Source organism: Desmodus rotundus, chromosome 6 (genome assembly GCF_022682495.2).
Source record: "Desmodus rotundus isolate HL8 chromosome 6, HLdesRot8A.1, whole genome shotgun sequence".
NCBI classification, from domain to species: domain Eukaryota; kingdom Metazoa; phylum Chordata; class Mammalia; order Chiroptera; family Phyllostomidae; genus Desmodus; species Desmodus rotundus.
In genome coordinates this window covers 107,438,375-107,455,246 of record NC_071392.1, presented here as the reverse complement: position 1 = coordinate 107,455,246, position 16,872 = coordinate 107,438,375, and the positions used below count along the sequence as shown (strand labels likewise).

General features: G+C 39.6%; 1 protein-coding gene across 8 annotated transcripts in view; it reads right to left on the bottom strand.

Annotated features, from left to right (window-relative positions):
• Positions 1 to 16,872, bottom strand: part of CHD6 (chromodomain helicase DNA binding protein 6) — a 171,004-nt gene that overhangs the window by 117,188 nt on the left and 36,944 nt on the right. For 5 of the 8 annotated variants that reach the window (XM_024559595.4, XM_053927248.2, XM_053927255.2 and 2 more), the window contains exon 2: positions 2,915 to 2,970. In XM_024559595.4, the coding sequence (XP_024415363.2) occupies positions 2,915 to 2,947 (33 nt within the window). In that variant the 5' untranslated portion in view covers positions 2,948 to 2,970. Of the gene's footprint in view, positions 1 to 2,914; positions 2,971 to 5,126; positions 5,181 to 8,943; positions 8,966 to 9,382; positions 9,404 to 16,872 lie in introns of those variants that run through there. The other 3 variants (XM_053927249.2, XM_053927252.2, XM_053927251.2) reach the window with 3 other exon arrangements.

Genomic DNA, 16,872 nt, shown 5'->3' with positions numbered 1-16,872 from the left:
ATACACACATAAAGGACAGCAGTTTATTTAAGATAGATCAAAGACTATAGCCAGTGATTCATTTTTAAATGTTTTAGTAAAGTCCATTTTTTCTTGCAATACTTCTTCAGGCAATACAAAGCCAATTTCTGAACTCTTTGTCTTGGCACACTACTCCTGTTACGCTCTTTCTGGTAAATAAGCAGCATAGTTATTACTGAGTTTTGATTAACTTGAAAAATTTGTCACCTTATTTTAATTCAGTTTGATAAGATTTTAGACAAGGAAATGATGAATTTTCAAGATAATATATTTAAATGTCATTCTCTCCAAAGAAGAGGAAAAAAATATTAATATTTTTGGGTCACGAGGGTTTTAAAGAGTGGATGTTTTGTTTGCTGCCACTTCTAACATCTTATAATTGTGGTATGATAAGAGGACACACTTTGATGGTTAACTTTATTGTTATACTGAAAGATTTCCTGCCAATGACATATTGAATGCCAAGTACTTGATGAATTACACCTTACTTAATCTTTATCAATACCATATGAGGCATGTATGACTACTCCCATTTAAATGATAAATAATGAAGCAAAACTTGTCCAAAGTCACAAAGCTAAGTGGTAGAGTTATAGAGTTTCAATCCTGTTCTACTGGAATCAAAGCCCAAGTTCACTCCAGAACGTGGGTCTCACCCTGTCAGGCAATGAGCTCCCTACACACATGCTCAGTCCTGAAGTTTATAGAATGCTTTAGCATGACCGCAATTTTCTGTTTTCATGCTCTGCAACTTCTTATGGTTCAGTCATCAGTACAGCCTATCATCAGAAATACAGAAGAGCAGGATCCATTTCTCCTGAAAATGTTGTCACTTAATTAACTTGTTCCTCTTTAGCCTTTAAATAAAAACCCTGCCCTGGTCATCAACATTACTGTGAGGTCTAAAATGAAAACCCCTTTGCCCTGGCTGGTGTGGCTCAGTGGATTGAGTGCCAGCCTGCGAACCAAAGGGTTGCCGGTTTGATTCCCAGTCAGGATACATGCCTTGGTTGTGGGCTAGGTCCCCAGTAGGGGGTGCTCAAGAGGCAACCATACACTGATATTTCCATCCTTCTCTTTCTCCCTCCCCTCCCCTTTCGAAACATAAAATCTTAAAAAAAAAAAAAAAGAAAGAAAGAAAAGAAAAAGAAAAAGAAAACCCCTTTAACTGAGGCTACTTAATAGCTGGCTGACATATCAAAGGTCTTAATATGAACCACTCAAATTTCAAAAGAAAGAAATTTGAATTCATTTTGGGATAATCTGGATAAAGAATGCTTCTATTAAAATAAAAGCCTACCTTGAAGAATGTCTTAAAAATTAAATATGCAGACTGTTTTGAGGATTTGGGGTTCTCTTCAGTAATGTGATCTTTTTAACAACAGCAGAATATTCCACTAGGTGGATATGCTGTGATTTAAATAGTCCTCCTTTTAACAGACATGTGGTTCTTTCTCAGTCTTGCTATTCTAAACAAAGCAGCAATGAAAGCCATGCATATACAGTTCTACATACCTGTGTAAGCACCTTATTTTGCCACGTGTAATGTGTACCCACAGTTTTTGCCCGAACTCTCAGGAAAAAAATCTTTCGTTTTACCTTTTTAATTCATTCATTTATTTATTTAAATTTAGAAACAAAACCAATTATCATAATCCAGGGTATTATTTTGCATATAGGTATCATTATTGCTTTCTAGAGCTATACTTTTAACACATAAGCATAAATAAAAGAATTAAAAATATCTATATAGGTACAGAATTAGACTAACCATGTATAATGTGCATCCTTATTCTTCCCTCAAAAATTTGGGCAAAAAAGTGCATGTTCTACATAGCAATATCCATAGGACAGATGGAACTGTGTTCTCTATAGTGTTAGTTTACCAGCTGATGGCTTTTTAGGGCCAGGATAAGAAGAAATCAGTGTGTAGATAGTATTTAATCACTGCTCTTCCTGTTAAGAATTGGCAGCGGATGAGTCCATTAATTTCCCCAAACAGGCTGTTCTGGATTAAAGGAACTGTCCACTGGGGACAAACCAGAAAGTAGTCCTTGTAACCAAATCCCTAAGTCACCTTTATCTAACTGGTCAGTGCTCCCTAGGAGCAGAAAGGAGAGGAAACTTGGCTGGTCCCACCCAACATATTTGCACAGGGGGCCAGTTAAGGGCAGGGATTCAGATCTCCCTGGTAACCAGGGTATCATTCCAGGCTATAAAAGGAAAACAAGCCCATCAGAAATAGCCTGTTTCCAAGAGACAGGGCAGGTCTCCCATCTCACCCCCTTAGCCACACTGATTGGGGTCTCTGGGTTCCTCTGAACATGTAACCACTTAGAGCACAGAACCACCGCCTAAGGGGAAAGATCCTGGAGGATGCGACGACAGGCCAAATGTTTCTATCAACTCCCCGCCCTTTTGCAGAAACAGTTAATGCTCACATCCTTTCAATTAGTTCACTATTTTCTCTAAGAGGAAACTTCTACAGACCATCATAAATAAGAATTTTGTAAGTGAGAATCCTTTTATTTTAACCAAACATCCAAAATGATAAATATATAAAGAATTGATCACCTTGCTCTTTACAAAAACTTAGAAAGCTGTTTGGGGTGGGTGGGGAGGATGTTTCTTTTCCACATAGTTAATTTTGAATAATATTCTGATCTATTACATTTACCCTTATAGAGCTGGCCCGAACCTAAGTAAAAATCTGTGTATTAAGTCATTCAGAACAAACCTCTCAGTTACCACATGGAGAATGGAAAGCAGAGACAGCAGGGTAACTACCAGAGGCCAAGTAAGAGACGGGCCAAGACTGCCAGCTCTGCTCTTGTAAGAAAAGCGCCAGTGTATGCTGGATGCGTTCACTTAAAAAATACGTGAGATCACTCACCTGCTTCTCTTTCTTCTGTATTTTCATTATCATCTATTGAAGGAAGATATTTATTTCTGTAAAACATAAAAAAGGCAAAGACTCTGGTTAAATCCAAAATAAAACATTTTAAATTATCTCAGGATTAGCTGTGACAGATGAAAAACACACAAAATAAAGGATTACTTCAACATAACATTTGTCACCAGCAGTCTTCCAGCCCAGCAACCCCCAAGCCCGAAGTATAGCCCTGACCCTGCCTACCCCGCCCCAAACCCTAATTTATTGCTGCAGATGGGGTACGGCGGTCCAAAAGATACTGTCTCTGTAGATGAGTTACAAAAGATGCTGGCATGTTAAATTACAAGGGAAACCAGAAGAGAAACCAAAAATAATGGCATGACTTAAGAGCAGGGGAGGAAAGGGTATAGAAATAAGCCAAGCCCTCGTTTCCTTTGGAAGAAAATCAATAAATTGATGTCAGCAATTGACAAATCAGGAGACACAAATACACACAACACAAAAGAGAGCTAAGAGTTAAAATTAGTTCTTTTGAAAAAATGAGAGAGGAACTGGTGTGAGATAGAGCAAGTCACTCGTGCATTTCATCACATGCTCTCCTGTATTATCTGACGTTGGAAATCACGTGTATACATTACTTGACAAAATAAGTTCCATTCCAGTATTTCATGACTTTTTAAATGACTGCTTTTACGCTACCCAGGACTTAAGACCCCATTTCCAATTACAATGCCCTCGATGACAATGACCTTTTCATCACAAATGACTTCTGGAGCACCACAGAAATAAGAGTCCAGCGATGGCTCCAGAGGTCTTAGAAGTACACTGAGCATCCCAGGGAACAGAAAGAACCCCCGTCTAGGAAACGGGGGATCTGGGGCTGCACGAATCACTAACCAGTGGGACTGCCTTGGTCTGAAGCTCTCACCTTCCTCGTATACAAGCAAAGGCGGGATCACAGAATCTCAGCTGCCCATTCTAGCCCAGACACAGACACTGCCTCACATTGATGACTTACTTTGACTTCCTAGACATCCCACAGAGCTACAGATCACCACACCCTCAGGACACCATCACAGAGACACGTAATTATCCTCATGTTCATAATTATTTCTTGTATCCAAATGAATGTGCCATGTAGGCAATTGAGAAGAACTTTAAGATTAAAGTGAGATGGCCCTATTTTCTCCGTTCACAGTGTGTTGAATGCAAACTTAAAAAAAATGAAGGACATGTGATTCCTTGGGGCCACACTCACAGTTTGTCAGTTTAATGTCTGTCAATTTAGGGTTTTTTCCTCCAACAGTTAAGAGGCGTTTTCTGTAAAAAGGACCCTAAAATGCTGCCAGGATACTGCTACCCGCAAATAGCAAAGCAGCCAGAGAGGTACTAACGAGCTTCAAAGTGGGCATAGCCACAGCCTAGACCAGGGAAGAGGAGGAGGGCAGAGAAGAACCTGGAAAAGGAAAGTCAGGTTAGTAAGTGATGCTTCTAAGAATCACTGTGAGGATTAACGATTGATGGAACAATTATTCACCTCAAGAAAACTATAAATACCAGAGAAATGATAAGTGCTGTTAAACCAGGGCAGTTAAATGAATTTTACCCCCAATCTTCTCTATAGTAGACTAAGTTCTAAATAAAAATATATCGGTACAAGTTTATATCCTTTATTTCTCAACTTTTAAATTGTAAGACCCCAGAAAACCAACACTCTCAAGTTAAGAACTGTCACTAATTCTGAAATGAAGAATGAAAAATAAATCCAGCTAATAAAAAGGGATATATATTATCAATAATCAGACACATGTACTCAAAATTCTGCCCCCTAAAATGAAACCAATCGTTTAAAAAATAAAGAAAAATTCCACTAATGCTAATAAAAACTTACTTTACAATTATAAAAGAAGAAGTATAATGCTGTAAAGACATCAAAAACATTTTTTCAGTTTCCAATGAAGTACCACAAACCAACAAGCAAATAAGCAGGGCCACAACACTACCAGGAATATGGGGAAACCAGGTCCAGTCTGTCACTGCTAGTGGCACTTTTAATTCCTTCCAGATTTCTGAAGAGCACTCAGGCCACGTGCCCGCGACCTGTAAACTACTGCAGTCCTTTTCCCTGCTAGTTCCACTAGTCAGGAGGACATGAACCTGGGCCTGAGAGGGTGATCAGGGATGAGGCAGGGGAAGTGTGAAAATGCCTTACCAGCAGAGCCTGGACACTGGAGATGGCCACAGAGGTCACGCAGGCCCACACTCCTTGGACCTGTGTTATCAGAGGGCCCAAGAAGATCAGAGAAGGCAGATAAACACAGACTGAAAAGACTGGGAAAGGGGTGGGGCTGACTCTCAAGTAGGGCTTGAATTCTATTACTCAGCAAAGAGAGAAGGCTTGGAGGAAAAGAGATAGGTAAAAACAAATACCTTCCCCCAACTTGTTCACATGTAAGAGGCTGCCACCTGCACCTTCAGTGATATGCATGCTGAATAGATAACCCTACCCCATAATCTAAGAGAGAGAGACAGTATGCGCATGTGTGTGTGTGTGTGTGTGTGTGTGTGTGTGTGTGTGTGAATTCCAAGTCTGGTAAGTGGGAGTGACCCTACTATAAGAGTAACTGCTCTGGTTCACTGAAAGCCACCTTTGGCAAACCTCATGTTATGACTGTGAAACATTTATAGCACCTGGATGGACTGTCACACACAAGCATGCTGCCACCCCACAGGGTAAGAGATGTTATCAACATCAGTAGGTGCTGAATATGCATTTACTGACTTATCTCTCCAAATAGTACCTAATAATTTACAGAGTACTCTCTGTTAAATTACCTTTAGCTTTTTTAATCTCTTTTATGGTACACATTTAAAAAATTCCAAACTATATCACCTTTTCGCAAAGCTAAATTTTGTGCAGCAGGAGTAGATGAACAGATGCACCCTAAAGCACATGCTTCTGAACAACTCTAGAGATGGTTTACAGCCTCTGCTGCTGCACTGCCATCACTCAAAAGTTGTGATTAAATCTTTTTGGCTCAATAAAGAAAAAATTAAACAGTAATTTCAACATCCCACAACTGAATGAAAAACATAATACAGACAGACTCTGAAACTCCTAACTGTGTGGGCAAACCAGGAGATCTGTCAGCAGGGGAAGATGTGCACAGCTTCTGAATTACATGGAAACTAGCAGGGCTGCTGCTCTCCTCACCGCCCCAATTCAGTGCTTCTGTTCGAACACAGCATTTAACTACCTTCACAAGAAGGCAAGCGAACAACATGAAAAGAAAACAGTATAAAATGCCCATTCCTTCCTACTCTCACCCACCTAATGACGCTTCCATTAAGAAAAATGGGTGTCACGTTTCAAAGTGAACACTTTGAAAGTTATTTTTATTACTATCTCTCTCCATTTCAAAAATTCTGCAGCAGTGCGTGTGCCATTTCAAGTTCCTCGGTGCTGTTACAGACACTTAAAAATTACAGAATATCACGTACAGACTACTCCACCATTCATCCACAGAAACTTACACTTACTGTACCTTGAGAATTCTGCCATCCTAGCGATGCCTGCTCAGTCTGAGGGAGCTGTCTCACAGTAAGTGTGTTTGCACACACACAGAGAAGTGTGCACAACACAGCAGACCACCACCATGGTCCTTTATATTCAGAGACACAGGACACAACCAAAGGCAGGAAGAATGGAGACCTTTGCTGTTAACAGGCCCCTGTCTCTTCCACTCTGGCAGGCCTTTTGGGACAAAGAGTATGTGGCAAGCAACTGTAAAAATCAGATACATCTCAAATGTTCCACAATGAACATGTATTTTTTTATAGTCTATTTATGCCCACCCTCAACCTCAAGGTTGGTTCCTAGAACTACTCTAACATCAGCAGGCACAAATAAGGCAATCCCTTATTATTACAAGGTGGGGATGTTAGAAAGGAATAGGAAAGGGACGTGGGGAATAATATCTCATTTGGGAGGAGTTACTCTAGAAGGCAGTGAGGTCTTAGGGAATGCCACCTGTTGCCAAGCCTCTACTCTTCACGCCTTCTATCCTCATCCTAAAGTATAAACAAAATGTGAAATGCTCAGAGCACGGAGCCTCGCAGCATAAGCAACACTGGCCTCTGGTCCTTGTCTACGGCTCTAACGTTATGTTCCACCACTCACCATCCCACCACGCAGAACACCTGCAGGCTCTGAAACCAGCTCTGTTCACTCAGGTCTTAGTTAAGGCTATGCCTCCATCTGGGAAATGCTTCCACCGCCCTCCTCCCTTCTCTCATCCTTCAGAGCTGAGCTCTGGTGTCCTGTTCTCATTTAAACGATGGCCCTTCTGGGCTATACCTCTAATTTTCTCTCATTCAAAAAAATGACTTATCTCTTCATGTTTTGTTTTCTAGGAGACTTCCCAAACTTTATCATCTAGCCCCTCTTTATTTTTATGACTAACATTTTTAACATTCAATAATTCTTTTGGGGGGGGGGCAGGGTACTCTGATGTTTTATTTTTTTGTTTCCTAAGCTCATGCCAACTAACCGACAATGGAAGGTCATTCAAATGGCAAGTAGTCCCTCTTTCCTTTCAAAGAAGACCCTGTGATCCAGGGGAAACACTTCTACACAACTAGAACATTCAAACTGGTGTGAGAAAAATGCGTCTGTAATAATTTTAAGGATTCCCTATAGTTTCAAGGCTCTGGATGAGAAGTTTTCCATTAAAGGGGCAAAGCACCAAAATACAGAGGATTAAGATAGACAGACAGACAGATGATAAATTCTTTTTGGCACCTGAAAGTTTCTTTTGGAACTAGAGAATTTGTAAATTAGATCAACTTCTATGAAAAGTTATCTTTTCTGTGTGGTTCGGCCTAGAGCAAAATCTGCTCAGGCTGACCTCCGCTGTCTCTGCTACGGGCTGGAGACAGCGCACCGTCTTCATCTCAGGGCCGCGCGTCAAAGGCACTCACAGCTGCAAGACCAAGAGGGCCGTGAGGACCGGGGCCCATCTAGGTTGACTACCACTATACAGCTAATTCCTAGTACGATATTTGATGAATAAATTCAATATATTAATATTACACATACAGTTATCAATGGGGGGGGGTGTCAAAAGAGAAGGATCACATTGGCTTGAGGGAAATATACCAGGCCTGAACTAAAAACTTTTCTCTCCAAAAATGTAAATGCCTAAATTGAAATATCTGCCAAACATTACCAGTGAGAAGGCACGGTGCTGTCAACTTCCAAACTGAGGCAGCTCTGCTTTGCTGGCTGGAAAGCACACTACCACCAGCAACATTAACTTAAATACTTTGCTCCTCAAAAGAAGTGTTTTAAACATTTAATATATTATAGTAAAAGCTTTGTTACCCTGTATGTGGGTGATGCAAGCCAAAAGACAAATCAAGAGCAGTGATTTAATTCTTGTCTGTGAGAAGAGATATAAGCAGTAGAATAATAATAACTATCTAGTGAACACATTATTGGATCAAGAGTTTCAGAAAAGTCCATTTTGAAAGGCTTCCTATTGGTCAACTGCATAATAACAAGGCTTTTACTAACTAAATGAATCTCCTCTGGTTATTTAAACTAATTACTACTGACTTCAATGTCTTGTGTTGCTATAATTCCTTCCTGTAATCTGGTGTGCCTGAGATGGTGTAAAGGTGTAAACTCACAAAGTTCTCTATTGACTAGAAACATTTCAACAATGCTGCATTCATGGAATCTGAAATAAATGGGACCTCTGGTCTCCTGTAGCCAAACACTTTGATTTTAATAATGAATGAGATGCATTTGCATAATACAGAAGAAATATCAACTCTAAATCCCAGTTCATCTTTTCAACCAGAGAAAATCAATTGACTCCTAATCTGGTGATAAAAATCAACTTGCTTGATAAGATCACTATTAAGGGCAGTAGAAGCAAGTACCCAGGAACTACCAGAGCTATCAAATATATCACAAAGTAAAACCTGACTGTACTTTTTAAAAATTGTCACTAGATCCTACATACCACAATGTCAACGGATCCAGAACAGGGACGATCACATCAGTGAACACAAGACTGAAGAAAAGGATCTCCCGACAGTCCAGCCCACTCAAGGACCAGAACCTGAAAACGCAGCTCTGTCGGTACGTGGGAAGACAAAAGGCTTACAAGTGACACTCCATATTCCATCTCAACAGTAACACACAGCTTTTTGAGTTGTTACACTTTAATGCCTTTGTGGAGGAAGAGTAATACCTGTAGACTAGGGAGTGAAGACATCTAAGTTCTGAACACTCTGGTAGTGTTACACAGTTTATTCCAACTCCCTGGCTCTCAGTTTCTTCATTGGTAGGACAGGGGCAAAAACCATCTTTTGGTTGAGGAGATGGAAGAGTTCTATTTTGGACAGGCTAAGTTTAAAGAAACAATTAATACTGCAACATAGTGAAGGGAAAGAACTTACAAGTTCAGGGAATGCAATCCTTTCATCTTAAGATAATGATGCCCTGGCTGGTGTGGCTCAGTGGATTGAGTGCCATCCTGCAAATTGAAAGGTCACTGGTTCAATTCCCAGTCAGGGCCCGTGCCTGGGTCGTGGGTCAAGTCCCCAGTTGAGGGGGTGTGAGAGGCAACCAATTTATGTATCTCTCTTGCATGTGTCTCTCCCTCTCTTTCTCACCTCTTCCCCTCTCTGTAAATAAAAATCTTAAAGAAAAGAAAAAGACAACAAAACTAAAGAGTCAGAGCCCAAAGAATACAATTAGATTTAAAATTAGATTTTCTGGGTTCCAGTTCTGCCCTCTTAGCACTACGTCAAGCTGCCTTGTAGCAAATGAAAATAGAGCGAGAAGCCAGGATTTGGAGATGCTCTATTTGAACCACTCAGAGAGTGGGCAGAGCTTAGAAAGCTACTCTGTAGATAAATTACAATAGTTTAAAAATAAAGAATCCCTTATGGGGGTTAAAAAAAAAAACCCCAACAAGCAGGCTGTAGCAGAGGGAGGGTATGATTCATCCACAGGGTAAACAGGACGCAGTTAAAACGGCTTCATTCATGGCAGGCCTTTTAAGCACATTTTAGACAAGATGGATGAACCCTTCAAATATTACAAACAAGAGAACAAAATATCCAAATTACTCATGTAATACACATACAAAAAACCTTTAGGGATATAATTGCAAGTAATTCTGTTTAAATTATCTGCTTTCAAAAAGACTTCCATTTGAATTCTGAATTGTTAGAAAAAAATTGTTTGGGGGCAATTGACAGTTAGGAACAAAGTCCATCTGACAGCCATCCATCCAAGACAACAGGAAACAAAGTAAACACATCAACAGAATCGGAGTAAGGGCAACACTCAGCAGTCTTCATTTGGGATAAATAATAAAAGAAAAAAAACATTTATTGTCGTCCAGACTCTGCACTCTTCATCCTACAGGAAACAGAAGAGCCAGCCCAAGTGCAAACCGCTGTACAATCTGAAAATATCTTATCAACTAAACTTCTGGAATTCCTAGCACTAAGAAGATGGTATTGCCCCCTAGTTCTACAACTCTGTTTTGCTCAAGTAAAATAAAAAGCCAGGATTTTTCCAAAATGTTTTTTCCCTATTGTTTAAAGACAGACAAATAATGGATTCTGAATCTGACACAAATTTCCTTCCTATCAAGTTTTAAGGCGAAATCCTGAAACCTGACGTCCACATCTTACGAGTCACTTGCTGCAAACCCAGGAGGATGCTGCACCCTGATGGACTTCCCGGGTCATTTCAGCCGTTCCGCTCTAGCACCGCCTGTATTTTCCTTAGGGTCTAGGACGTTCTGTTTAATAGAAATTGAGAAGTATTTTTTAAGCTCTGGATTTTTAAAAAATGAAACAGTTCTTAACCCTCTCACACCCTCAATTCCCCTTTCCCTGAAATCTAAAAGGAAGAGAATGCTGTGACAAATGCAGAACCTGCCTGTCGGGGGAAACGTAAAGCAAGATGCTGCATGATGTGACTGAGAAGTAAAACATTCTCCTTACGCAAGTCCGCTGAATAATGAGGAGTCTCCTGCCAATACAAGGCCCTGGTTGTCTGAGTCTGGTTGCACTATACCAAGAGCAGAAACTGCAGGCAATAAGCAAAATACTTAAGAGGCCACCATTGGCAAATTTATGCCAACTGGCTAAAGTCTGTTAATACCATCTACATTATGTGTGTGGTCCATCTAACATGCCTACTTTAAACTAACATATTAACAAACATCATATTGTTACAATTACTGACTTCTAACAGCTAAATAAACTTAACTAGAAGTAAAACTCAGCAAGGTTTCAGATTGGCGTATGGCACTATTTTAGAAAGACTGGTGTGACAGATGACACAATTCAAGCCCAGAATGAGCAATAGAACCACAGGGAAGAGCTAGTTAGTTTACTTGATAATTAGGATCAACTTCCAGATGAACAGACCACCATCCTGAAATACAAACTTAACTTCTTAATACCTACAACCTCCAGCTTACATTACATTACATTTGCATTACCTGCTTCAATGCTCCTTTCCCGCACCAGCACAAGCACTGAGAACCACTACAGTGCTGGAATTTAAGACTGTTCTTAGTTAGAGATGACCAGTTTGGAAGACAGCAAATTTCCAAACTGCTACTCTGGAATACAGACAGAGGATGAGATTCATACCTGCAATCACAGGCACCCTTTCCTTAAGATGCTACATTTGCAAATGAAGTCCTTTGTTGGTGGCCCAGTGTAAACCCAGGCTGGTAATAACAGGAAGTAAATAAAGTTGGGAAACTCCTCAGCCTGGTTATAAAATCCAAGGACCAGTTCTTGAAGGCTCAATAGAATCCTAAAGGAGCTGGTGACAAAACTGCATGTACAGACAAGTACAATAATGGCAAGCCTCAATGAGAAGAATATAAAATAATATCCCTCCAGAGGGCCAAGGGATGGCATCAGATTCACCTTGGGGCTCCAATGCCCAGGACAGGGCCTTCGATATAATAAATAACCCATTTCTGGTTGTGTGAGTACATGGATTGAATTTATAAATGAAAAACCCACTTGCTAGTTTCACCACTAATACTAGTTTCTTCCCTTTACTCTCAAATGGCTTAAGGGTAAAAAAATATATAAGGAAACAACTCTTGTGAGGGACTCGCTCTAGGTTCTAAGCTTTCTGTGTTAATGTTTGTGATAACTCTTGCCCTGGCCAAAGCCACGAGCCATTCAAAGTTCAAAAGCAACCTTGTATCCTGTAGATGTGGAGATGTTAAGCTCTGTTTACAAATGCAGGTAATTCCAAATCTATTACTGCTATTCACTTCAATTTGATTTAACAACAATTGGGCTTTCAATAGCTGGCTCCACTTTTAAATTCACCCTTAATTCTATCTACAGTGTAATGCCAGTAGTTTAGCAACCCTTGCTTTCTGGAAATGAGACTCCCTATCTAGATTCCATATCCATCTCCCAGGTCCAGGTTCAACTCCCAACATCATGGATTCCTTAGATTCTGCACCCAGAGTTACCTACTCCTGAACAAATCACAGTACTGAGTTGCCTCAGCTCACAGCTTTTTCAAACCACACACTGAGTCTCTCCTAGCACTACCAATTCCTGAACCAAATGTCGTGGTTCCCATTATCACTAACCCCGTACAAGGGCATTACCATTGTGAGCTCCTCTCTCTCTTAGCTAGGAAGGAGATCTGGTGATTTCTGGAAAAAGGAGATCTGGTCAGCTGATACAAGAAGAAGGGTACATCATGACAAAGATAAAAGAAAAGATAATGCTTTCAGAGAGCAGTGATATTTTATTTAGACTAAGAAAAAAGGTATCTGAAAGTCCATTAAAAATAAAAAACTTAGAAGTTGCTGTTTAAAGACTAAGATCAGCGACAAAAGGAGGTGTAAATTGCTCCACAGAAGGCCTCAGTAGTAACAATTTGATCCCAAATGAAAAGAAAGGTACTCTGGCAATTAATAATTGTGCTGGATGAATGAGATACTTGTTTTCTGACATTAAGCTGAACAGCTCTCAAACAGGTTTCAAAAAATAAAAAAACGTCTGAGATATCAAGGATTATTTTGTATTCCCCCAATACAGACAGAATCTTGTTTTTCAGTTTTACTTTTGGAATCAGACTGTACCGCATTCTAACTTTTACTGAAGTGTAATATGCATTTACAAAGAAGGTACAGGTCTTCACAAACTGACCATATCCACGTAACCAGCATCCACATCCAGAAACAGAACATTATCAGCATGATGAAAGCCCTGTTCACGTTCCTTTCTAGTCATTAACACTTTCCTCCAAGGGTAACCACTAGCCTGACTTCTAATAGTACAGATTTGTTTTGCTTTTTTCTGTACCTTATAAAAATGGAATTACATATTATGTATTCTTGTTTGGCTTCTACGCCAGTTGTCAATTTATTGCCTCTCAACTCCAAATTCACCCTTCAGGACCTGGCCAGGTGGCTCAGCTGCTTAGAGCATCATCCTGATATGCCAAGGCTGTGGGTTCGACCCTTTGTCAGGGCACATATAAGGTCAACCAATAAATGGAACAAATCAATGTTTCTCTCTCCCTCCCTCTCTCTCTTCCTCCCTCACCCCCACCCTGTCTCTAAAATCAATAAACAAAGAAATTGTTTTAACTTATCTACAAATTCACCCTTCAGTACCTGCTCTGTGGTAAAGCACTAGGCTCTTTAAGCATTTCTCCTACACCAAGGGTATGCTGTTAAGCCTCGTCGGTAGAGGGCACTGGAGAGACACTGCAGGAGGAAGGACACTCGTCTTTCAGGTTTGAGAGTGCAGTGCTTTGGCCGGGTTTAGCCCCTGCTCCCTGGTCACCAGAGGAAGTATGTAGAGACAGCTATGTATGGTGGTGCTCTAGTCCAGTCACAAGCCCAGAGCATTAGACTTTTTTTTACCATTCTCAAAGATGACCTGGAAGCGTTAATTTGCCAGCATAGGTCCTCCCTATACTTGAGGATGATGAAATCATCCCATAGGTTTTTTTTTCCTTCTGTAGGATAATATATTCCAAGATATTTAATATTATTATTTAATACTCCACATATTTTCTGCTCTGTCCTGAACCTTCTATGTTCAGCATCCTCCTTTATCTGCAAAGTCAAGACCTGAACTAAGACACTCTATCTGGTAAGTGGTATCGACCCTTATAAATAGCCAACTGAAACCTAGTCAAATCTTATGGTCAGATGCTGAAGGCACTCCTATTAAGAAGTCTGGAAAGACAAGGACCCCATCTATCCATCATTGATCCGGACACCCTAGAGAATATAGGAGGAAATTATGAGATGTACAAACCGAAAAGGTACAAAATTATTATTCACGGTATTTTTTGGACTATAAGATGCGCCTAGGTTTTAGAGGAGGAAAATAGGCAAAAAACGATTTTGAAGCAAAAGATGTGGTAAAATATTTAATAACATAAATAATTCCCCCCACACCGAGCCAGGCAAGCTACATTTGAACTATAAGACGCACCCCCATTTTCCTCCCAAATTTGGGGGGAAGTGCATCTTATAGTCTGAAAAATACGGTATATATGATGTGACTGTTCTTCTAAGCCCTTAAACAATTGAGAACTGTAAGAATCAAGAAAGAATTCAAAGATGGTCAGTAAAAATTATATACTGTATTTTACCATGTATAATGTGCACCTTTTTGCCCAAATTTTTGAGGGAAAAATAAGGATGTGTATTATACATGGGTAGTACTAATTCTGAATCTATATAAATGTTTGTAATTCTTTTGTTTATGCTTATGCGTTAGAAGTGTGACTCTAGAAAGCAATAATGATAACCGTAACAGCAAAATAATACCCTGGAATATGGTAATTGTTTTTGTTTCTAAACATAAATAAAAAGTTGAATCAAAAAATTAAAACGAGCCCTGGCTGGTGTGACTCAGTGTGTATTGAGTGCCAGCCTGCAAACTAAAGGGTCGCCAGTTAAGACTCCCAGTCAGGGCACATGCCTGGGTTCAGGGCCAGGTCCCCAGTAGGGGGCATGAGAGAGGCAACCACACATTGATGTTTTTCTCCCTCCTTTCCCCTCTCTCTAAAAATAAATAAAATCTTTAAAAAAAAAATGAAAACGGAAGATTTTCTCCCTGAAAGTTTGGGCCAAAAACATGATTGCACACTATACACAGAAGCACGGTGTACACAGCAAAATACAGTATTTATGCAACATCAATAGCTTTGTGGAAAGGAACTTTCTAGAGAATTGTGTTAGTATGTGCCCAACAAGCATTCACCTGGAATTTCTATTACGCCAAATTCACCGACTTTTCAAATTTCTCCATCTCATTTTACAGTTTATCATACATCTTAGGAGCTGGCCACCTCCCTCAGCAGCCAACAAGAGAACATATGCAGAACCAATGAAACTAAAGAACTGACTGTTTCTTCAACTATAAAATGAGGATGTTTGACCTAAGATTTAAAAAATCCTTTCCCAAGTACCCCATGCCCTAAAATCCTATAATTCTATGTATGACTCCAGTACAAAACCTCCCACAAAACTAGGAATTCCGTAAAAACATGAGTATGTTCCCTATTTTACTGAGTTCTCCATTCTCTAGATAAATAAGAAAACTTTTTTTAATACAGAAGGATAATAAATTCATTTTTTTCTTCAAAAAAACTTACTAAAACAGAAGGGCTGCACAGAAGTCAGGAAGATGATTCAGAAAATCTGTTTCTGTTAGAAGACATGAACAGCTTTCCTTTATTAAAAAAGTTTTAAGTACTTTAAGAAATTCTCTAAAATTGGGAAAAATTAACCATGCAATAATGATTACCAAAATTATACAGAGTGTGAATATTTAAATCTGTAAATAGAATGAAATAAAGAAACATGTTGTCTTTGAATCCACTACCTAGAGAATCAATCCTTTCAATGACTTCCCTGTTAAGTTTTACCACTGGTACACAAGAACGGCCTGAAGCGTCAAACACCCACCAAAGACAACTAGATAAACCCAGCTCATTCAGCTCCTCACCAGAGGAAGCTTCTTTTTATCCCAATCAATGATATCCAACTATTCAAAACAAACCCTCAGATTATTGCAACAATGTTCACACTCTGGAGAACCTAGTCATTTTCTAATCCACACAGCTTAACCTCTTCAGAGCAGTACAAAACAAACAAAACTCAAATATGAAAACAGAAAGAAATGGAGAGATTTTTTAATGAAAGAACATGACCCCTCAAAATTATTCAATATTCTCATCTGAACTAACATTTGATGGAAGTAATAAATTCACTTGCTATAATAAATACAGAATGATGGGAAGAGGAAGAGAATTGCTTAATAGTTAAAATGAGACATTACCTCAATTTTTAAAAATCACTTAGCAAAGAGACAGCACAGGTAAACCTGACTCCCGGTTCTGTAAGCAAAACCTATGGCTGCTATTCATCCGGATTTGGAGAATTCAAAATTTTGTTTTTATGGTACTTGAATACTAGTTTGTGTAGTTAAGATCTGGGTGGCTGTTTAGGAGAGCAAGCAGCTTCATCTTCAAGGCAGAAAGGGTCCACAGCCCAGAACACTATCCTGTGCCTATGTGAATGAATCTGTGACCTCTAGCTGTCTGCTGGGTTTCCTTTGTGACCTTTCAATCTGTTCTGTTCACATAAATCTCTCTACACAATATGGTATTAGTAGAGTCTGGGGGCTGTTTCTGCCTCTATCTAAGGTCAAATTCGGAGATCCAAAAAAAGGTTTTAGAATAAGGACGACCTCCCCTAGAGGGAAAACCCTACATACTTACTCCTCATGTGCACATATTATATTTGACTATGTCTCTCTCTATATACAGACACACAAGCAAACAAAATACATATATATGTAGACTACTTACATACAAATATAAGTAGATTATCCCCCAGGGCTAATAGAACAGT